Raw genomic sequence first — 24,506 nt, 5'->3', positions numbered from 1 at the left:
TCATTAAGAATTCAGTAGCTGAGCATTTTAATTGGTGCCATTTATCCCGTGCTTTATTATCTCTTTATAGGTCATGTTAAAGGCTCAGGTACAGGAGTTTCACATGAACAGGAGCCTTATGATTCAGGGCCCTTGTAACTGTTTTAAAATCAGGGTTTTTGTCCTATAACTTTCAGAAGTGATATGTTGTTTCACTTTCTCAAAATCAAGACTGTATTTCCTAAATACTCTACTGGTGCCTGTTGCGAAATCCGTACTGTCGGAGACGAGGTAGTTGGAACAGATAAAGCATATGAGCACATTTCCCCTGAAACCTAACCCTTCGCTGAGGAAGTCGAAATCGTAATGTAGCGACCCACAGAGGCTGCCAGTCCTCTCCGTAATGCTCCAGTTTTGCCACATTAATTATAATGTGGAAGCAGAGGAGCTGCAGAGACGGAAAACTCACTTGGAGACACCCGACGCTGCCAAGTAACAGCTTTCTCTCAAATTTTTATCAGCTTTTGGCTTCGATGTTAATCAGTAAGACAATTAGTGTCTGAAATTCTAAAGGCTTTCATATTGTCTGTGTTATATTTGTCTTAATTGCAGACTTTTAGTCCTGACGTTGGTTTTGGCTTCTGAATAAAAGGTGTTGTTAATGCAACAGGCTTTTTTTATAGCAGGCATTTTGACTTAATAACATTAAGTTCAGTTCCATTAAGTGTCTCAGTGAGCCAACATGAATGACACAAAGGCTTAGGATAAAAAAAAAAAAAAAGGATTGTACAGATGGAAATTATTGATTCATCATATCTGTGATCTTCCTGCTATGACAAAAACAGTCGACTGTATTATTAAGTGGCATGTTTTTATATTTACTGTTCAAAAACATCCATCCTAATAAGATATATAACTTTAAATAGCCTTTAAGATGTTTTCTGTAATGATAATAGATGATTATAGTTTCCTCATGTGCAGCTTTTGTTATGTCTCGTCGTGCCTGTTAAGTTTGTCTAGTTCACTGGTGTCTAGTCTTGTCTCTCACTTCCTGTCTTATTATGGAAACTAACTCTCCTCTCGTTTCAGGCTGTCTGACTTCCTGCCCTTGTGTGTTTTCCCGCCTTTGTGATCGCCTGCCCCGCCCTGATCGTTTCCACCTGTCCCCCATTACCTCATGTATAAATAGTCTGCGTCTCCCTTTGTCCTGTGTCAGATCGTCTTGTCCAAGCGTCCAGGTTTCCATTGCGTGTTGTTGGTATTGTTTGTCTTTGTAAATTTAAAGAGTGATCGACTGTCTGAAAGTTTCTGGCGTCGTGCTTTTGAGTCTAATAAATTGTGAAACAATTATATTAATATCGGAAACAAGATAAATAATCTCACCCTTTTAACAATTTCTTTCAGTTGTTATGGAAAAATATGAGCTCAGGGTTCAGTAATCAGTTTAATGACTTTACAATATGGAGATGTATCTTTTTTACTTTCATTTATTTTTTTAACTGAAGTTTTATTTTAACTTTAAATTACAATTAAATTTCAACCGTACATGTACACATCAATCATATTTTTTAAATAGCTTTTGCATGTACTATTACCACATTTTATAGCTATTTCTATCCCATTTCTGGCAGTTTTGTGTTTGTTTTTAGAACTTACACACGATTGTTTCACTTTTTCTTTCCTTAAGCTTTTTTTGCAAAGCATTTCAGGAGCTACGAATGATTTATTATCAATATTAGGAGTTATTGCTGTTTTAGCGGATGGTCGGTGTTGCAAGAAGAAGAAGCTGACTTTATCTTTTTAACGCTACAACATGGCTGAGCGTCAAGAGGGTATCGGTATCCTCAAGGCCATGGCTGTGTGACTGTTATGAATGCTCGCACCAGATGATAAATGCATCAATAGTTAATTAATTAGCATCTCGTGTTATCAGCCCACACAGAGACCGGAAACGCTGACAGTCAAAGGGAGAAAAATCTGTCATCCTCTCCCAACCTCTGTGCTTCAGGCAGATACATAATAATCTGCACACACACTCTCACACACACAGAAGACAGTCCTCCTCCTGTGTGTGTGTGTGTGTGACTTAACCATATCTCATCTCCACTTGACCTTGTCTATACTTTCACCTCAAGTTCCCTTTGAAGAAAAAAAAACCTGATGAAAAGCTGAATTGATCCTGTGCCCTCTCTCTCTCTCTCTCTCTCTCTCGCCGTGTCTTACAAACAAAACCTCGTCCGGCCTTTTATGGAGCCTTCGCACAAGCAGTCGGCCTTTGAAATGTGGCAGGATTGAGGCAGGAAGTTGTCGGATGTATTTGTTCTTTTATCCCCGTGAGGGAAAAAGAGGGAAAAAAAATGACAAAATGTAAAAAGATAAAAGAAGCAGTGGGCACAGTGGGTTTTCTTCTTGTCCACTGCAGCACACACACACTCACACACACACGCACTTGTGCACTCATTCATACACACTTTCACATTATTTCATGACTCATCTTTTATGCATGGCCCTGTTGCCGCATTTGCCAACCCTCTCCGCTGTAGACGAGAGTGGGATGGCACTCAGGGAAGATGTTGCTCGCCGTGTTGGCACCCTGAAGAGGGCTGAAGTGGAAGCCAGCGGTTCGGGCGGACAATTTGCACTCTGGCTGTGAGCTTGGTGTCTCATGACAGAACCTTTTAAGTTCAGCGTTGTGATTGACCTTTCACACGCTGATTCTTGCAATTTCCAGCCGCTATACAGTTGAACCCCAGAAAGTTTGCATTAGTGGATCAACTGCATCTTCATACAGGAAGACTTTTAGACTTTTAGGGATAGAGATGGTGACACGCACTGTGGACACTGGCCCTTTAAATTAAAGGACAATTCCTGGGTTTTATTTTGAGCATCATTTCTATGTTAATATTACTTTACTTACAGGTGTTGTTCCTCAAAAGTAGCACTACGTACCCTCTAATTATAAAGAGTTATGGCTTTTTATATTATATCAAGATCATATATTAGATTATATTATATTATTTTTTAAAATATTTTCTCACGGATGAATGAATACCAACAATGATGCCCACATGCGTTTCTCCATATATACAAATATAATTCATATCAAGTATATCTACACAAATGTTTGTTTAATTCAGGTGTTTATTTTATTGCCTGCCTTCTTTTTCTCTTTCTAATAATTTAACTGAGCCAGTTAAACCAATTCTAATACTAATACGAATCGTATTTCATCTTTAAGTGCAATGCCTATGATTAAAAGTGCCAGTAGGTTTAGTGTTTGATAAGATTACATGTAGTCTTTCCATTTCATCTTTGAACGCCCCTAAAAAAAAGTGTTACCTCTGTTTACTTCAGGGCAAAACAGGAGCTGGAATGTCCAAATGACCTCAGGTATCTCACCACTTCAAACAATCCAGAAGTGCTCCTGCTGGTCGAGCCTTATCTTGTATCACTCACATTGCTGAGCACGTAGCCACAAGGGGAAAAGAGTATGAAAAAGAAGTGTAAAGAGGTGACAGAAAACAAGCACTGTGGGAGGGAGAGACGGGGAAAAGTGTGTGTGTGTGGGGGGGGTCAAGTGACGCATGAAGGAAAGTGGGAGCGGTACAAATACTGTAGGAGGCAATGTAGCTCCAACAAAGCCCTTCAACATTTTTACAATAATGAATTGCTGCTCAGACACAGTCACGTTGTTTCATTCTGTGCCTCTCCATCCGTTTGCAGGCAGAGCAACACCCTCTGAGGATGCTGTTATCCTGGAACACCTTGTTCCTGATGCTTGACAAGAGAGCAACAAAGTGCATTTCGCAGCCTCAAGAACACACATTAGTGACGGGCTGGACAAATAATGTGCATGATGAAAAGAGAAAGCAATTGTGCGTGCAGTCAGGGCCGACTTTAGTCGAGTCCTCGTGGTGTCAAGACCCTGCCCTCTGGAGGGAAACACGACACACTACAGATCACTGATGAGCTTTGGCAGCACCTTTACACTAAAAGTGTCTTATTAATACACCCATGTGTATCTTGAAGGAACTGAACTAAAACTACAAAGGAGAAAGAAATGGAAACGGAAATGACCGTGACCCCGGGGTCAGGGGTTCGAATCCCCTCTCCCCCACCGTTTTTGATGACAATCATTTGGTGGCCAACATACGTGGTATTTTGGAGCCAGTGTAACAAAAGCAGAGTTAAAAGTTAGAAGTGATACACAGAGGAAAGCCATACAATAGATTTGGCATCAAATTTTGTGCTTCAAAAGATAAGGATGGCACTGTGGCTCTCTGCTGCATGCACATCTATCTATGTCTTTGCAAATTTGTAGAAATTCAAACTTGAAAAATGGCTAAATAAATTCTTAAAACAGCTGGGCGCTGTAGTTTTTAGCAAATATTACTCAAACAGGAGTAAACAGCACATTTGTTGGGGACTATTTTCATCCGTGGACTGATACAGATTTAGTGCCCTAATAGGTATTTATGGCAGCAGGATAGTGTGTGTGTGATTAATTCAAAAGAACCTACGGTGTCCATATTCATCGTGATAAAGGGACATGTCACCCAGTGCAACAGTGTGACTCACTGATGTTTTTTGGACAACAATGTAGGCCTTCAGCACAGACAACAGTATATATTACATCAGGCTTCGGCTACACAGATAATATTTGTTTGCCGGATGAGTTCATTGTTGGTTTGAATCTTATTTTTGGAATTCAACAATGAGCAGTGGTGGGTAGATTAAACAAAAACACTACTCAGGTCAAAATATTGGTACTTTATAGTTACACTGACTCAAGTAGAATTAGAAATACTCAAAAAATAACCACTTGAGTAAGAGTAAAAAAGTATAATGTAAAAAGAAACAAGTAGCGAGTAACTTTATTAGATGCAGTTTATCACATCAGTGTTCAGCAGGCTTATTATGTTCACACAGGCCCTCAACAGGTAATAACAAATGTGAAGTGCATATTAATTGTCACTGAAGCTCCATACAGCCAGACAAATTACAAAATATGTGCTGTTATGCATGATTTAATCTCTTCAAGCAAAACAGGAAAAAATATTTGTTTCACTTACTGAATCCTCAAAGGAGAAGCTGTGTGTGCACGTTTGTGTACATGCATTTACTGACTGCAGTCAGGAACCATAGGGGATTTGCTCATTTTCCTCCGTGACTGAAGTCATTTACTGCCAAACTTTTCCGCTAATCCGCTCGCATTCACTCTTCCTGCTCGCCAGTTCACCACACACGCTTTAATGTATCAGCAAAAGTATCGACAAACGCGAAGCACATTACACATATATCATCACAAATGTACTTGAGTGGGAGTCAAAAGTATTCTGCTAAAACAACTACTCTTAGAAGTTCAGTTTGTTTTAAACAGAGTAAATCTAACATGCCACCACACACCAGTGACACTGGGGACCTACAACAGGAAAAGATGTGATGCCTGAAATAGAGTCAATTAAAATGTAATATTACTATAATTAATTCATGCATGTGATGGCATTTTTATGAATATTCTTGATGCCATTAGCGCTTTGGCATCACATCTGCACTTGTCATGCAAAGAAGAGAAAATTATGAAGCTCTGCTGAGGTTTATCTGCTCATTGGGTGGCTCAAAGGGTGATAAACTCTGCCTCACTGTGCACACTGTACATGGTGGGATTTCCTATTTGCAATAACGGAGCGCATTTAGACTCAAGTATAAGTTCACAGTGCACCGTAATCATCTTTTTGATCGTTCTTTAACATGCCCACTTCACTCCTTACCTGCAGTCGGAGTGAGAAATGCAAAGAAGCATTCCTGCACTGCACAACTTGTCTCTCTCTCAGCCTCCAGTTTCTTATTACCTCACTAAGCAGGGATGTCAGAGCCCATTTAGAAAGAGAGCTTGTTTTGTCTGCGGTCCTACTTATGAATTTCTCATTGATATTCCTGCTGGAGGAAAAGTAAAAGCCTACCCTCAGAGAGCTTGACTCCATCCCAAAATACTCCCGACAAACAGTCTCCATTGGCTACGGCCACAGCTTCTTTTTTTTTTTATCCCATTTTAATTCACCTGTTTGAGCATGGGAGTTGGGACCCCACTGCTGGACCCCACCAATTTCCTGCCTGTGCCCTGCGTTCCCTCCATGACTGCTGATTTGTGTTTGTCGAGCTCTTAATGTTGTCACAGTCTGTTTTTAATCACGAGCCGTGTTTGTCTAGACCCATTTCAATTATTCATCATGTTTGCTCAACAAGCTGCTCTGATGCAATGACAGCGTTGATGCGAATTAAACTCCAGCAGACCAAGAAAGAAGAACTAGTAGCAGTATCAGAGTCTGGTGTGGTTTGGGGGAGAGTTGTATTGTGTGTTGTAATATCTCCCAGAATTTCATCTATCAATGGCATGACCAGCACCCAAAAAGATCAATACAGCAGATTTCAAAAGCTGGAGTTCGCCCTCTGGTGAGAGAAGGAAAGAGACAGACGGAAAGAAAGATAACAAGAATATGCAAGAGGTTATGAGGAGCCGCTGAGTATAAATACACCCTGAATATATATACAGTACAAGATTCAATATACTGTATACAGCGTGAGAGATGAGAAAGCTGCTTCTATTCCGTCTCCCATCTTCACAAAGATGTCATTCAAGCATTTTTCCATCTCCTGACAGCTTTTCTCCCTGCAAGTAGGTCACTTCAAAAAAAAAAAAAGTCAGTTTTATCGTGTCTTTCCACACTTCTGTTCCCTAATTGACAAAATGACAGCAAGAGTGGCAAGAGGACATATGCGTGCACGCCTTCATGTTTATGTATGTTCATGTGAGAGTCTGTTTCCAAGTCGGTGACGCGTTACAGCTCCCACAGTGTTTTCAGTCTCGGCCGTTATCTTTCTTACTCTCTGTGGATCCAAATTGTCATAATTCTGGTTGTTATTTGATGAAAAAGGCGCAGCACACACTGTCAGACAGAGACGTTTTCATAATGATATATTCAGCCCACTAATAATAAGACCCGTCGGGGGATCGGGGGGGGGCACTACTGCTCATAATCCATCCAAAATCCCTCTCATCTGTTTCCTCAACTCCAAATATGCCCAAATATCTTGTAATAGTGCAACTGCAGATAGATTATTTATTGTTTTTATTTGGGCATTTTATTGCATAGAACTATTGGATCACAGACCACAACTTCTTCTACAGAGGTATTATTTCTCATTTCAGAAGAATAAATCATGTCTATCTGCTTCAAAAACATCAACTGTACCTTTCCTTATTTGGCTGCACTTCAAAAAGCGTTCAAAAGCATGTACATGTGCACAAAATGGATGGCTGAGTTGACAGGTGGATGCAGTAAACCCATATCTTTCTAATTGATTTCATTTGAGGGATAGTGAGTGTGCTTGAGCTGCTTTAAGTAATAGCCATTCCATTAGGCAGTTTCTTTCAGACATAACTGTTGCGAGCGTCCTCGTGGAATCGTGTTTGAGATCCGTGCCGTATTTTAGGTGCAGCGTGCACCTGCTTTGATCCCCAGCAGGGGGCCGTTGTTTCATGTCACTCCCACTATATCTCTCTTCTCATTTCCTGTCACCTCTCCTCTGCCCACCTTTGAATAAAGGCAGGAATTTGCTTATAAAAGGAAGCATTGTGCTACAATTGTATGCATATTTCTTCCGTTCCACTTTGGGTATTCTAATGGTTAAGGTATGTACCATATAACCATGTTCCTGTCTCTCTACACTGTAAAAAAACAAAAAAAAACCTTCAAAGATAGAATAATTCAGATGAATCAGGTGAATGAGTTGCTGAGTTATTTGATGACTTAAGATAAACCTCAGTGTTAAATTAAAAAGCCAAACACAAATCTGAGTTTTTCCTCAGAGAGATGATGATGTCATGGCCGTCATCCTTCCTTTCAGGGAAAAATATACCTTTTCATTTGTGGCCACTCAAGTGATGGCAAATACAAGAGCCACTCTACTATTTATGAGCAATGGCACAAAAACTGACCGTAAGCTTGCTTTAACAAGATGAGTCCATTCAGCAGACACTGAAGAACTGTATCATGTAGAGCAGGGGTGTCCAAACTACGGCCCGCGGGCCAACTGCGGCCCGTGGTCCAATTTTCATTGGACCGCAGGAAATTCTAAAAATGTATTGGAATACGGCCCACACATGGAACCTGCACTGGACTGTATTGTACTTCTTAGTCTCACCACTAGGTGGAGTAACTGTCTCGAACGAGGCAGCTTCTCTATAAAATGAGTAATAGAAGAAGAAAGTTGCTACAGGTGACCCAAAATGGCAGAATTAAGGAAACGTAAGAGAGAAAGTGGGTGTAGAAAGTTTCAGACGCGGTGTGCGATGAGAGCACAGCTAATAACTAATGACGATCACTTTTGCGTTACGGAGGAGCTGCTTGATGTTAGCAGTCTAAAGAGCACCAGGACGGGTGAGGATGTTTTTGAAGCTGTGCCAGGTGCAGTTGGCATGATGGGACTTACATGGGACGAGCTGTGTGGAGGTACGACGGATGGGGCTCCAGCTGGGACAGGAGCGCAAAGGAATCTACGGTGTCCGGCGAGGGGCAAGAAAGTGAAGGTAAGGCTGTTGATTCGAGCACCAGGGTAGAGCCCTGCTGCACAGACTATTTCAAGTTTCCCTCTCTGATGCTGATGCTGGTGCTGATGCTGGTGCTGGGGGGGGGGGGGGGGGTACATCACCTCTAGTGGATTAAAATTAGCAATATAGCTCACTTCTAGTGAGTGGCCCAGCCCTTTATATGTTTTTCTGTATGTGGCCCTCAGGGAAAAAAGTTTGGACATCCCTGATGTAGAGTGAAAAGAATAACTATGGTGAACTCCTGGACAATAAATACCTGAATATTGTCACGACTGGAATTAGTCACAGTTCCATTTTAACTACATGCCTCCAAACACAATGGCAATCTAGGGGGAGTCTTGTAAACTCTGTCAATAATTTTGAAACGTATTTACCTCTAACATGACTCACGTGGTAAATATTCATGATTGTTTTTCAAATTTCTCAAGACCCATGCTGACTAGACAAGGCCTTAAAGTCTGAAGGTGTTGAGACTTCCTGTCAAAAGTCAACTGCCATAAATAAAACAGTGAAAGCTGACAGTGAGGTGACAGTGACGGCCTCGGCTCCTCTTGTGTCAGACATCTTTTTCACTCTGTTTATATTTTCTTTATCTCGACAAAGTCACACGTTTAACTGAATTAAGTCTCACTCTCAGTCCCCCGACATCAGAGGGAAGCGTTATATCTGATCTGAGATGTCGACAGCTAACCAGACTCTTGCTCTCCGTCGTGTGATGAGGAGGGTGTTCATCACATCGGACACGCTGCTGTGGATGTCCTGCACGGCTTTCACTGGGCACTGACCATGCTTGTGTGTTTCTGTGCGTGTCACTGTTTGGCTTTTGCTGCCTACCATGCTGACAGGCGTCAGTTTCAGCTCGGCTGTCAGACTGTGAGGCTTTTCATGTCTTTCTTAGGTGGTGGTGGTGGTGGGGGGTGTGTGTGTTAGTGTCCACATAAGTGTGTGACGTCTGACAGAATTAGCAATGGAGCTCTGAGGGACCATCGCTGCTGATGCAGAAAGCAATCTGTCAGCATGGTATTAGGAGAGGACATTTCCCTCATAACTGAGACTGCTGTGTGATTGGTATTCTTTTATGGAGACTGCTTCTGTGCAAATAAGAGGGAGGGGAGAGGCAGAGAGAGGCACAGAAAAAGAGAGCATTTGTTATAGCTCTACAAAACAGATATAAATATATAAAAAGATGCGTCTCATGTATTTCACCAAAACAATGCCCGGATCAATAATATGAATTTCAATTTCTATTTGCCTTTTCATCTGAAATGAATTTTGACATAGCAGCAACATCTATTTTTCTTCCCTCCGCAACTGTACTTCACCCTCAGCTGAGGTAAAACCTCAGACGCCCTGTGTCGCTCTGATAAGAGCCACCGTTGTTCACTGGATCGCTGCCATTTAGCCCGTAATTCTTCTCTTTATTCCACAGAACAATTCAGTTCTGTGTCACTAAATGGACGGACCTTGCTTTGAGATAAGACACAAAGACCCCCCAAGGTGTCATATCTGAGCTCCTGGAATCAGGCTGGTCGCTTATGAGCTGGATCAGAGCGTAATCAGTGCCGAGGCCCCCAGTGCAGCCAAGGATATGAGTCGCTGGCTGTCAGGCCAACTCAGGTGAAATGAGCCTGAATGCAAAATGAATGGAAACAATTCCTGTTCCTCTACTGTTCTAACATATAAAGGTGAATTTAGCCTTTTAAGGACGACTCGTCGTGTCATCAGGCCCCAATATAGTGATAAGACCACAGAAAATAACCACATGACTTTGCTCTGCACAGATATTGAACTTCTTCTAGCCCCTTCTTTTATCAGCAGTCAACATTTACAAAATTGTTTATTCTCACCAACTCAAATCAGAAAATAAAGGCAGATACTATTTGCACCCAGGTGTCGATAGCCAACAATACTCTTTGCACCTGGGTGTGTGTTGGAAAGAGTATATTTTGTGTTTAATGTACTCTGCCTTTTATATTTATATTTGACTTATTAAACCCTGATTATTTCCTAAACCTAACCAAGTAGTTTTATTGTCCAAACCAAGTCCAAACAAGTACTGTATACCAGAATGTGTGTATATTCATGCAGTTATTTTAACTACTCACATAATCATATTTAGAAATAATCATTTGTATACCATGATCCTTTGCTCATTCCATAGTGGGAGCATTACTAATGCAGTAAATAACAGCCGTGGTGCCAAAGCTGCACATGATTCCATATTAATATGACAGATCAAGTACAACAAGAGCAGTCACTCCTCTTAACAACTCTGACCATAACTTCTTGATCTCGTCCCTATTCTCCTCCTCTCCATTCATGTATGTGAGACTGAAAAAACAGAGGCAAGCTGACAGGCTGCCAGTGTACATCACCCTTACCTGTCGCCCTGAATGACGCCATCTCCTCTGCGAAGCTCATTGGTAAACATAAAGCGTGTGTCAGTAGCCAGATGGAGAGCACGGGAGGCTATCTGCTCTCTCTCCCACTCACATATCAGGTTGACTGGATAAGAAAGGATACAGACAGTAAGCAGTCGCCTAACCCTACTGAAGTCATGAGGATCCTTGTAGGAGCCTCATTGGCTCTGTCCTCACTTCACCCAACTTCCTCCCATCCTTGTCGCCCAGTGTATCACCTGCAAAGCCTCACCTCTGATCCCTGGTGCCATTTCGCACCAACTGGTTTCACAGAAAATTATCCAAAGCCCACTGCAAGCCCCTACACTGTTTACCTGAGACTCAGCGTCCACATTTTTGTTGTGAACTTTCCCTTCCTCCCTACCTTGAGGGAAAAGTTGATTCCGTGAAACGTCCTCCGCTCTGAGCAGAATTTTAATTTGGTTGACACTCAAGGCTCGGACAGGACAAGGCAATAACTCATCCTGTCTGAATGCTGATGGCAGAGTTTAGCCTTGAATGAAAACGCCGGGGTTCGACTCCTATCGAATGTTCAAATTATCTGCTAAGCTTTAACAACCTACCGTCCCGGGTCATATGCAAATTTAATGATACTTTTAATGGACTTTGTAAAAGTCCGACATCTGTCTCACTCCATTTTCCTGTCTCTGCAACTTCCTACACTCAGTGAACATACTGTAGCTGTTTTACATGCGGTCACTGATGTAGCAGTGGTGGCTGAACACCGACCTTTGGGAGGTTATAAAAAAAAACACCATCACAAGAAAAATTAAAAATAGAATATACATCGAGAAGCTTTCAGCTTTAATAACCTAATAAAAGCGCACTGTCCTCTTACAACTGCCATAATCCAGGTGAGATGAGATGATCTGAGTTGATAAAAATCTTCATACACTTTTCGAGGTCATCTTTAATTATTACAGCGATACATTTTATGAGCAGCAATGAATCCCGGTGACCTTTTTCTTTGCCTTGTGTTTCACCTCTCGGGCAACATTCAGGATCCCCTCCCCCTGTGAGGATGTTCAGTCTGGTATAATAACAACAATAATAATAATAATAAATTAATTGTAATCAATAATTTAGATGTCCAGCTATTATTCTCCTGAAGAAATGTTAGAATTTAACAACAGTCAAAGATAAGACAGTGATGGGCTGACTGAAATTCTGAAAATACTGTATATCATCTACCAATGAACCTAAACGTGATTGTAAGTAGCCGTAATACACGAATAACATAGCAATGTTGAAACTTTGTAAAGCACGACAACCAAAAAGATGTATACAACCAATAAATAGAATTGCATTGGTCTGAGATTTTGGAACTTCCCAACAGTACCTTGAACACACCACAGATTTTGAGAAATTTTTGGGAGACAACACTCAAAAATGTATTACCACACAACGATTACGTACCTTTGAACAAAATGAGCACTTTTCAAATGTCCTCCTTTGTTTGTTGCTTCAAGGTCCTTAAATCATCCTCATATTAGGAGTTGAGGGGACCGCTGCACTCTACATTAGTTGGAGTCTTCCACACAGCTTACACATAGCCTTTAAAAAAATCTTCTTCAGCTTTAGGGCTTTATTCCTAAATATACTGGAGCCTGCAGGAGTTAGTCAAATCTACCTTGAACACTTCAACCTGTCCTCCACCTGCAGCCACACGTCCCTGTTGTCTGTTTAAACCAACATCCTTATCATTTAACAAATTCACCACTGAGCAAGCAAACACCGTGATGTATGTTTTTTTTCTATTGCATTTAGTGCCCGTGGTCTGTCTGTGCTGTAGCACTGAAGAAACCCTTTGATCTTGTCATTCCTTGTGATAAATATTCATCAAGATGGTAATCTTGTCAACTCCTGTGTTTATGGTTGACGGATCTCTTAGTTATTTTAATTGCCTTTCATGAATATTTCCCTCTGACACATTGATTCATAAGGCGTAATAGTGGTTAGCAGCAGGAGGAGGATGTGATAGGTGGATGATGTATACTTCCAGTGGCAGCCTCCAGGCAGCTGCTCTATTCTGAGTGACTGACGGTTTGGGCTGAAGGTAAGAGGACTGCTAAATCTTCACTGCTGCTGCAGAACCAGTGATTACTCTTCCCTGCAACGGGGGAGCATAAAGCACGCTGCTAGCACTGACAAGGCTGCAGCTGTGTGGGCTTGGACATACAGTAAGAGAGACTCCAGAGGAACTTGCCCCTCTGGCATGACTTGGATAGCTGCTACAGCCCCCACTCTACCAACCTTGAACAAAGATTACGCTTGTCACTCAGACAAATGGTCAAGGTGAGGATTAGGGCTGGATTACGTGTGCTGGATGAGCAGGTTTTGGGCCACACTGCATTCCTGACATACTCTGGGGGTGACCACACTGACATGCTGTGTTTGAGAAGGGCAGAACTATGGAGTTTGTTTTGGTGTTTAAAGTATTTAATTACAATTATTTATAAAGCCTTTTCAGGCTTTAATCTACAAGTATTAATTCCCGCTGCTGGTTCATGGTGATATCGAATAGAGGCTGTTAAAGACTTCTCCCCCAAATAACTATTTTTATTTCTATTTGTACCTTCAATTCATCAACATGAATGACAGATGCAGATGCAGTCTCACAGTCTTTGAACAGAGGCAGCTGAAAGCTCAACAGAGTCTACCTTAAAGTTAAAATGTCTTATTTGTTTTACTATTTACAGACAGGCTCCAATTTATTTCAATTGTTTGTGTATGTGCCTGCACACTCAAACTGTAAAACAATGTTCAAGGATCCTGACGAGCCACAGCGTTTGAGCTCATGAAAAGGTACAATGGGAGAAAGGCTTGAGTACATGAAAACAGTTGGTGTAGTAATGAGTGAAACATTTGACATCTTTCATCTTTTACTTTCATTATTTCATCTCGCAGCTGCCAGCATCTCATCCCCCCCCGCAGTGCACGCTGTCAAGTCATGTATTGCGTATAATTAAACACTCATTTAATTTTTTCCAAGGGCACAGTGAGAGCAGATGCGGAAAACTTGCATATGAACAGTCTCACACGGCAGAAGATGCAAGTTGTGCTTCAGAAACCGCTCTGAGGACTTTAGCTTGGAGAAGTGGCCACTTGGAGGACACACAGACCTCGCCTCTGTGAACTAAAGAGCCCTCCAAGCCGTCTGTCCTGAGGGGATAAAAACCAGTCTGCGCTCTACACCAGGGGTCACTGTTGAACTGAAGCATTCATTTAAGTTATCATCCATCTGCCGCTCGCCTCCCTCCTCCTGTCTCTCTTTCCCCTCTCCCTTCACCGGCAGAGAAAATTTAGCATGACAGAGCTGGAACAATAACTTGATTTAATATCTAGGTCAGGCAAAATCTTCTAATCTTAGCAAAGAGAATATTTATTGACTGGGGGTGAGTGACTTGCAGTGTAGGCTGCTGTTTTAACGGATGGATTGGGGATGAATAATTAAGTTGTGGGCTGCATCTGCATCACAGAGGAGGTGCGTACAGTGGGGTGCAGCGAGCGAGGTGCCACCTTGTCAAAAAGGCTTGAGGGAGAATGGGAGCAGAGTGATGAATAAAAATAAGGCATTTGATTAATGTGTCAGGTTCGGATGTGGATGTGGTTTGGAGTTTTGTGGGACGTGGTGGTCGGTGAGAAGGGGCTGTGAGGGTCGGAGCTGATATCAGAGTTGGAGATTCTCATTTCGTGTGGGGAACGTAACCTTCTGTTGAGTTCGCGAAAAACAGCAGAGGTGAAAATGTAGTAGCAAATTATTCAACTAATTAATTCTACGTAAAATAACAGTGCAAGGGTGTGGAAACAGTGCAGCAGAAATTATCTCAGCAGTAGGCTGTGAGGCATTTTGACATATCACAGTGGATGAGGCACAGGTATAAATAATACAATTAAGGTCCTGGTATTGTGCATGCTGGCTCACTGTCACTCTGTTATGTCTCAATGGGGCAATTGAATAGAACGGAGCCATCGTTAATGTTGTTAGTAGCACCAGCGCTTTTTCCAACACATCCAGTCAAGATGTCTGCCGTGAACTTGTTAATTGTTGTTAATGTCAGCATTTTCTTGCTTTCTTTGAACAAAATATGAGGGGTGAGATCACGTCACCTCTGTCAGATGCAGGTACATGAGATCCACTCACTGGAGCATTTCCCCGAGCGCTGAGGCAGAAAGCTCAGATGGGCCTTCGGCACCCATGACAGTTCGCTCTGTTCTTTTTAAATTGGTGAACATTTTCAGTTTTCATCATACAGGCATCCATTTACCCACAACATACAAACCACTCGGCTGCTCCACTGATCTATTTTGTGCTGTATTGAGTCTTAAGGTAACTGAACTAGCTGAGCTTAAAGGCTCGTTGTTCAGCATGAAGGCTGTATTTTGACAAAAAACGTAAAAGGTCCAATTACTGGAAATGTTCCAGAGCTTTAAGTTAAATGACACATGACAAATCACATTGAAAGGTAGTTCTCGTGCTCTAGCTGAATAGTTACAGCCATCTGCGGAGCACAAACGATTTCCACTAACTTCTGTGGCATCTACACTTAGAATACAACCAACAAAGACAATCATTTGTAAGATTAGTAGCACACTGTCACTGTGACCGGGCCAGTCTGTCATAAATCAGATGGCTATTTATTTATTTTCTGTGACAGTGATGTAACAGTTATTCCTCACTGAATGAGACGAGAGGATCTTAAGGAGCCCGCTGATCAATGAGGGTCTTTGGAAAGGGCTTTGTGAACAGAATACCGAAAAGGCCTCTGGAAAAAGCTCGCTCGTGGTTGCCCAATCATTCAGCAGCGGACCGAGGCGAAGAGGTCTGTCTTTAAACACAAACTCCTTCACTCTGGACAAACGGGGACTAAGGAGGGCAAAGGGGCACCAGCTCGTGTAGTCACAAGGTCTGAATATTAATTAGGAGGATACTGAAAACCCTGCAACCTCTTCAATCCTTCTCTGTTGGTATTTTCTAAACACTCAGATCAACTTTGCTCTCTTAATCCTCTTGCTTTCGCAGAGGTGCCAGTCGGCGTCGTCGATGCCACTAGCTACAGGCGATGCCTGACCTCTCAGCCCACTCCTCGAACTTTGGATGCCCCCTCAGTCTCAGTAGTTGTGGTGATTGCATGGTGAATTAAAGGACATCTGCCCATTTAGATTTGGGATTATGTGGGGCTGTAATGAAACACCCACAGTCAAGTTTGTCTGTGAAAGAAAAGATGTATTTTTGTTCATCTCTTATTCAAAGTTAAAATGCTCCAAAATAGGCCTGGCATCAACATTTCATAGAATGTAAGGTTAGTGTTTCGTTTAGAACTATAATTTAGTGGTTTGTAATTATAGATTTGTATTATCTTGTCATGCGTTTGACTTGGAGCAGGAGTTAGGGGGAGCTATTAGCAAAAATGGAACACAGTCTTCATAATTATGTACTCAGTAGTGTATAATCACCTGAAACTACGAGCTGTTGTGTTTTCACTCTCTCTACAAAGGGAGTGGTATCTTTCACACAGTTTGCCTCATTGTACCACCAAGTATCCACAATAGCCTAAAGCAAAGAAACAAGGGTCCTTCGCTGTTTTACAATGAAGTGGCAGCTTGAATTTGGTGGGACGAATGCATTATTTAAAAGACTAACAAAAAGAAAGAAGAGCAATACCATCTCATCTTGTGACAAATGGAGGATTGTACTTATTATTTAGCACAAGAAAAAGCAAGGGAGCGTGAATCTTTTGGCCACCGTAGCTTCTTTTTTAAGCTCGGTGATCAGATGCTTCTTGCCAAAAATGCACCTTGGGAATTGTAGTTAATTTTTCTCTGGATGTTTTGGATGAACACAGGCTTGTACTTACGACTTTTTGTCCAATGCCATTGTCAATCTTTTGTACTGAGAATTTTATGCTGATAGAAGCTCCAACTGTGAGTAAACATTATGCTTGGGAAAAATGAATGGGACTTTTACATCCTGAAGACGTCCAAGGCAGCACCACGTAACTCTATTTGAGTTTAGTTGAGTTGGTTTGACTGTGTGCTTATTAATCATGTCTTTCTGTAGCCAAAGACATGGATTTTGATGCTAAAAATCCCTTTTACATGTTCAATTCTTTAGCTCAGAATAGTAGGAATATGTCTACAGAGCGACAGTGAAAAAGAACGCGCCGTTTGCTCCTACCATAGAAGATAAACAGGTCAAATTAATAACCATAAAGCTGCCATATCTATTGTTTCCTGTCCAAGGTGACTGAGAGAATTGTGGGCAGCCTGGAATTGTTTATCTTCACAAATGATAAGCACAGACTCATAAATTATTGCTCTAAGCTTTGCCATTTATCATTATTCCATTTAGAACTTCCTAGATGCCTTTAAGGCTTTCCATCAAATATGTCATGAAAAAGTTGTTCATATAATAAGCGTTAGAGACGGGAGTAAATCTACTCAGAATCCAGAATGGAGTGAAGTGCTGTTATAGGGTGCATGTTTATATCTACACAAACATATCTGTGCATCGTCATATAAAAATGCTACCATGACACCATATAGATACGACACGCCTCGTGTGAACACGCACATATACGAATCCACGCACTTACAACACATTACTAGGACAATCAATCAAAAAATATCAGCACCCACATCAGCTCAGAGCTTCCTGAATGCATTTCACTAACTGTATGTGCTTCAGCTGCTGATATTTCTTAACCAATGATTGCAACGTGCATTTCATTTCTGCAGGAGAGGCACCAGGTCCACATTTCAAAGAAAGCAGTTCTGTCAGACTTGCAGTTCCTAAGTATTCAAACATTGAGCTATAAGAAAAATGTTTCGACTTTTCTTTGAGAGTCACATATAATAACATTTGATGGTATTATTCCAAATATAGCAGTTAATAGAATGGGAGGATTTAGCCTGCTAGATAAAACAGAGAAGGAATCAGATATTAAAAAAAGAGGTGCTCGCAGAGTGATAGGTTTTAGCTACCATGTCATTATAGCTTCCCTTTCACATATGCTCAACTTCTATAAAAGCGGTCCCGAGCAGGATCTCACTAATGCCTCTATATATGAGGTTCAGGTATAAATAGCAGCAACGCAGAGACGTACAGTCACTTGTGTTAATGCTATGAACATTATAATGCTAGTCATATGTCTAACAGCATAAACATGCCCACATGCGAGGCCTCGATAAGGAACCTTATGTATAAATGTATGTGCAGATTGGACAAGGTAGAGAGCAGAATAACTAATGCCAATACCACAAGCTGCATGTGTTATACTTCAAAGATATGATGATTCTGCTGCAGAAAAAAATTTGCCTTTTGAGAATTTTCTGATATGAAAGTTTGTGGTGTTGATGTTTCACACTCTGACTTTTAAAAATGGACACGTGGTCTGAAATGAAGCACTTCATTGATCCACTGATTGATGAATTAATACGCCGATATCATTTAAGTTGCTTATAAGATAAAGACAGAAAAAGCAAATACATATATGCATTATATTACACAGGAGTGCTTAGACAAGCGACAGTCTCTTTCTAAATATGCAGGACAGTATGCGTATGTTTTTATTGAACGCTAAAAAAAACCCACCTTGCGCAGTAAAGACTGAGATATAGCAGGCTCCAGCCTCTGAAGAACATCCAATAAACATCTCACAAACTTGCCATCTGTTTTATTCTCCCATCCATCTACCAACCCATAACACAAGACGCAGACAAATAAATCTGCTATTATTTAACAAATTTGCCGATTTTATGAGAAGATAAAGGTGGATTTTGTGAGGGGCTAGAAAATATTACACGTAATCTCTAACAGACTGAACGCTACTATCTTCTGGTTTGAAGCCCTGTCTCTGCTGGTTTGTCAGATATGCTTTGTGATGGGATATGAGAGACGGATTGCGAGGGTATATCAAGCTGTCACGCTTTTGATTGCATGGCAATAGTGTCATTGCTTTCCCCTCCTGATGGATGGTGGACCCTGCGAGGGCCGACTGGTAGAGACAGATGAGTGACTGTGATAGTGTGAATGTAGCTTTCCCCCGCTGAGTGGGCTGTAGAGCCCAGTTTTTGCAGGAGCCAGCGGTGGGACACTTTCCACACTATGAGGCAGTTTAAAGCCGTCAGCGTGGGAATAGGTACTTATCTGTCTGAGCTGATAGGGTGGGAAGGAGGGGGGTGGTGGAGAGACCAGGACTTGGTGATGTGATGTTTTTTCCTGAGAGCCGGTACACTGCACTACACCAGAATCCTGCCTAACTCAGTCGGACATAAATTAAAAATCAGGCAGAAGGGCAGACAGGAGACAATCATAACAGTGGTCACAGCTGAAGCTAAAACACCATTGTAATCACAGAGAGGGCAATCAAATCAAACCTGCCAGACAGAAGCCCTGAATTTCACCCAGAGGTTCTTTGATTTACTGGTTGTGTTATTAGGTGCATACAGACTAATTCATCAGTGGGCAGAAAACAGCAGGGGGCCCTGCAGTGGAGCTACACAGGAGGACACAGCTCTCATTGTAACTCCACAGAGGCTTTGTGCTTTATTTTCAGGCAGGGCTCTTCATGCTGCAATAAAATACATTTTACAACAAATTAACAAGTCACTGTGCTCTTATTAGCCAGGATACAATATGTGTGCCACTACCCTTTGTATCATAATCCAGAGTGGGCACTGGGTTATGAAAAATGGTGAATGGAGACCGTTGTCTTCCAGGAAAAGGAAGTAAAAATTTGAATAATGTGGTGATAGAAGCCTGTTTATCTCCACAATTTCACAGTGTAACATGTCTCAGAAAATGTGGAGACAGATAAGTGTTGAAAAGGCTTCATTTTACAGGGGAACAAATGAATTTGATTGATTGATCTGGCAGATTTGATTACTTGTTTGTAGCCTGTGTGATTTAAAGAGAGCCTATTCAAAATGATGTTGAATAGGCTCTATTCAACATAACTAACTAAAGAATTGTATTGTAACTAAAGACGGGTCATAAAGTTACACAGCAACGTCTACCCAAAGTTTGCTGACTTTAGCCAGCATTAGCCAACATAAGCTACTGGTAATACCAGACCAATTGAGGCTGTAGCATCAGAACCAGTGAGTGTATTGCACTGAGAATTATGTTTTATTGCGTATAGATTCCTTTTTAAATGTCCTCAAAATGATATCTTAATGGGCCTGGAGCTAAAACGCTTAGACCAAACCATGAAAAGCAACCTGCAAATGAATTAAAGGGCCATGAATAGATTGGTTCTGTGCCACGTACTCTCACACACTTTCTCACATTGTTCAGCTTCCCCAACCTTTTCTCTGCCAGTCCCAGCAAAGCCAGAGATGCTGTTGGCGGTGTACCAGGTTCAGCTGCACATCTCTTGGCACCCCTTTATTCTCAGGGGTCGGGCAAAGCAAAGTAAAGAGAGACGGACTGGACCTTTCCTGGGCTGCAAGGTCGAGCAGATGGCAGCGAAAATAAACAGGTCAAATGCCTCCGATGGAATGGCCTGAATAAGACAAACTGACCACACAGAAAGAGCAGCTTCTGTCCAATCATTCAACCCTGTATCGAGTGCGACATTGTGAAGCAAGCAGCCAAATCGCCTACGAGACTCGGCTGGAGCTGGAATGGTAGTGTTCGCTCAAACAAAGTAGATAATAACTTCCTCTTTCATTGGCAGCGGAAGCCATCATCAGGCAATTTTGCTTTATTCCTGACCAGCTTTAATTATCCTGCAATGAGGCCTGTCATAACCATTACATCATGTAGCGGAGCAGCGGAGCGATCCCAGGGGCAGCATCACTAGCTGAGCCAATGAACTCCCATCTGGTTGTGTAGATGTGACTGATGGCTGAACGGAGTGATTTCCTGCAATATGAATCTGCAGAAAGAAATTGAAGCCGCTGTGTGTGTGCGCTGTGTGTCATGTTTCCAAGAAAAATGATATGAGCAGGAATTGGGAAAATGTTGTCCTCTAAACATAGACATAATGTTTAATAGTCATTTTCATCAACCCACGCTTATGTGGCTGATTGTGCCAGGCCTGAGCCCACCCAGCATATCTCGCACAGTTTAATCCCACACTGTTTTTCCAGTCCTTTCATTCCCTGCCGTGCTGATGTACTATTCTCCTCCCCAGCACTTATTCTGCCACGCGCAGAGCATTCCTCTCCTTGTTCAAACACTGCCCCCTGAGTTCCTGCCCTTGTTAAAATACTCCCCTTCTCTTTCGCTTTCTGTCTCCGTTTTAATTTTCACTTCATGTCTCCATGCAAGCGCTCCCACCTCTGGAATGCAGAGGCGCTTTTCCAAATCCCGGGGAGGAGAACACGATGCATTGTACGCCGCTTTATTGTCATCACTACTGAGGACAGCAAAATTGTTTTGAAGAGGAACGGATTGCATTGCGGCGCTGAAGTTGATCTTCACCTTTACAAGCCTGTCTTTTTGATGGCTGCTTTTTCTTCCTTTGTTTTGAGGCGTTTACAAAAGAATTGCCAATAGACTCAAACAGCTGCACACAAGCAGGGCATCTCCTCTTTATTTTGTCTGAGTTTACATGCTACCATGAGTGCCTGGTTATAGGTAAAAGTGGGGGTGTATGATTAGTGATGGGCAAGACGGGGTTAAGTAGGGAAATTTTCATTTAATTAACACCTGAAAATGCCATTTCCTACAATACGGAGTGTTCAACAATAACCATTACTGTACATTACCATGTATTATCGTACATATGTTACATGCATTACCATACGTTACCGTACATCACCATATGTTACCAAACATTACCATACTAGACTGTACATCACCATACATTACTGAACATTACTATACGTTTGCGTACATTTCCGTACATTACCATGTTACTGTGGTACTGTACTGATTACAACATTTACCACAGATTACCATAAGTACCATACCAACACAGCATACCATACAATACCACTGATTACCATAGAATACCACAGATTACATAGATTACCATATTGTAGCATAGACTGCTGTAACATATCATAGGATACCATAAATACCATAAGATATTAGTTTTTCTTTGTGAAATATGAAGTTACATTTAGCTGTTCTGTTTAAAGTAAACAAGCCTGAGAATCTGATGAAGCATTCAATATCAGTTTTCAGTGAGAGGCAGTTTTACTCTTTTCCAGTGGAAACCTTTGTGGCCTCTGGAAATGAGGTCATTTCTTCTCGTGGCCCCTCATCACTGGATTCAGATTGTTCCCTTTGAAGATTTTTAACCTTTTTAAACCCTTTAGCTGATGACGATGAGATGAGATGAGATGTGGATGATAGCACCAGAAAAGCTGGTAAATTGACCTCGAGCTGAGACTACTGTGTCGACCTACTGTTCCAAAGTCAAGAAGGAACCTTGGGATTAATTCTCATGTTGGGACCCCCTGGATGGTCGAGACTCTGCACTGGGATCCTCTGCTCTATGGTTGAAACAGAATTTGAACCTTTAATTTATGACAAAAATCCTTACAATTTGGTGGTGGTGTTCTAAAATCCTGCTTTGGGAATTTTTCTAGAAACATGTTTGAACAAGGCAGAATAAATGGCACACGTAGAAGCCTCTTAGTGTGGGAAACAAGTGCACTTATCTCAACTCACTGCCGGAATTTTTTTTTATTTGTTATGAGGAAAAACACAATTTTACAGCTCAGAAAGGATTAACTTGCTACAGCAGACAACTCCGCAATGTAGCACAGCTATTATCATTGTATATCTATACAATAGTGGCAGTAAGGCAGCAAACTATCATTACTGAAAGTGAGCTCAGTAACTGAGGAGGAAGAGGTGCAAGAGGAGGCTCCACAAAGCAGATTGGAAGTTTTAAAGATGTCAAGCCTGCGAAGGAAAATACCCACAACACACATTTGTTTGAAGATGGATTATACTCCGTCAGTTAGCTTTTTGTCCCTTTCCTCTAGTTTGAGATAAACACAAGTGGGGGTTTTCCTTTTAGAGTCACTCCTCCAGGCGAATGACAAAACTATTACGGCAAACTGACAGTGTGCGCGTATCACAACTGCTGTTGGAGGAAACAAAAAATGCCTCTGAAATCAGAATATCATTAATGAGAAGAAATGCTGAGCGGAGAAATAACTGCTGCCCTTGTCGGTGCTTCGTAAGATACAAATGCTTCATTCACCAAAGACCCTGAGGGATGTTCTAGGGAATCAGATATTTTGCTGTCAAGCTCACCTGAGGATGAAAGTTTAAAAAAAAGAAAAGAAAATATGTTTTAAGGACCTCTCTAGCTACAAAGTATTGAATCAGATGACCTCTGTGGATCCTTGTCCAACCAGAAATAGACTGTAATTGATGTAGTCCCATTTTCAAGGGGAGAGGAATGACAGTGTGGCTGGAAAAAAGGCTATTTAAGTTGAGCCAGTTGATCTAACTTTGAGAAGCTTAAGCACAAATAATACAAGTTAGACTGGGTGTTATTTTCCAATTCATTCTGAGTGGCTGATTGTTCTCTCGCCTTTTAAAAAAACTGTAGCATTTCAAGTCTCTGGAAGCAAATATCAAAAAGAAGAGACATATTTGTGGCATGAAAAAAAAAAACTTATTATTGCTGCTCTGCTGCCATGCCAGTGGAAACACCGCTGATCTGCCTCTCTCCTCTCTTTTCTTTTTTTTTTTTTCCATGGAAAGCTGGATTTGGGAGAAGCCTTGCCTCTCTCCTCCTCCTCCAGCCTTCACATCCGGGTCACTTGGGTTGGTTGGAGCTGGATGCTGCCTTCATGAGCCCCTCGTAAAATGTGTAAATTTGAAGTTTGGAACTTGTAAATAGATCTTGATGCGTTTAAATCAATTTGGTACTCAAGATAGTCTTTCAGTTTTATTTGAGAGTGAACGAGCACAGAAGAATGTTTGTTGGAGAAGAAGCTATAAAACCATCTGTTAAAAATTGTATTGATTAAATGACACATTTATAGCCCACAGCAGAGGACAAAAAGACACTGTAAAGTGGTAGAACCGCAAAAACAAACTTAGAAAAATAATTTTTTTAATGTGATTTCATGTCTGTAATTAATTGGACGTCTCATTTTAACATTGTATGGATAGATAGTCATGCAAAGTCAGTTACTAATTAATTTGATATAATAATGACAAGACCAGAAAATAGTCTACTTTTCTTTAGTTTTTTTTACAAATAATAATTTAAATCATAATGATAGTTCATCACTGAATGGCTTCCATGCCTCAGTCAGTCTCAAGCTGTCACACAAACTCTCCTACACTTTGTTTTGCTTCCTCGTGATTGTCGTACTTGAAAACTGTCAATTCCGATCTCGGAGGCAGCACGTGAAGGCGTCACAAGTAGTGCAGCTCTCAGTAAACGTAAAGACGGACTGATGATCCAGCTGCTGTGCGTGAGAGTGAGTGAGTGTGTGTGTGTGTGAGAGAGAGAGAGTGTGTGTGAGAGCTGACATGGATACTACTGGCGTCTGCTGTTGAAACTGGACTCCTC

The 24,506-nt window shown here is 41.4% G+C and overlaps 1 protein-coding gene across 1 annotated transcript in view; it reads left to right on the top strand.

Moving 5' to 3' along the window:
- Positions 1 to 20,747: 20,747 nt before the first annotated feature.
- magi2a (membrane associated guanylate kinase, WW and PDZ domain containing 2a) overlaps positions 20,748 to 24,506 on the top strand; it is a 212,417-nt gene continuing 208,658 nt past the window's right edge. Inside the window, exon 1 of the mRNA XM_070853563.1 lies at positions 20,748 to 20,775. Coding sequence (XP_070709664.1) covers positions 20,748 to 20,775 — 28 coding nt within the window. The remainder of the gene's footprint in view (positions 20,776 to 24,506) is intronic.

This window comes from Pempheris klunzingeri, chromosome 22 (assembly GCF_042242105.1).
Source record: "Pempheris klunzingeri isolate RE-2024b chromosome 22, fPemKlu1.hap1, whole genome shotgun sequence".
Classification (NCBI taxonomy): domain Eukaryota; kingdom Metazoa; phylum Chordata; class Actinopteri; order Acropomatiformes; family Pempheridae; genus Pempheris; species Pempheris klunzingeri.
Note: the sequence above shows the minus strand (reverse complement) of the source record. Positions and strands in the feature narration are given on the sequence as shown.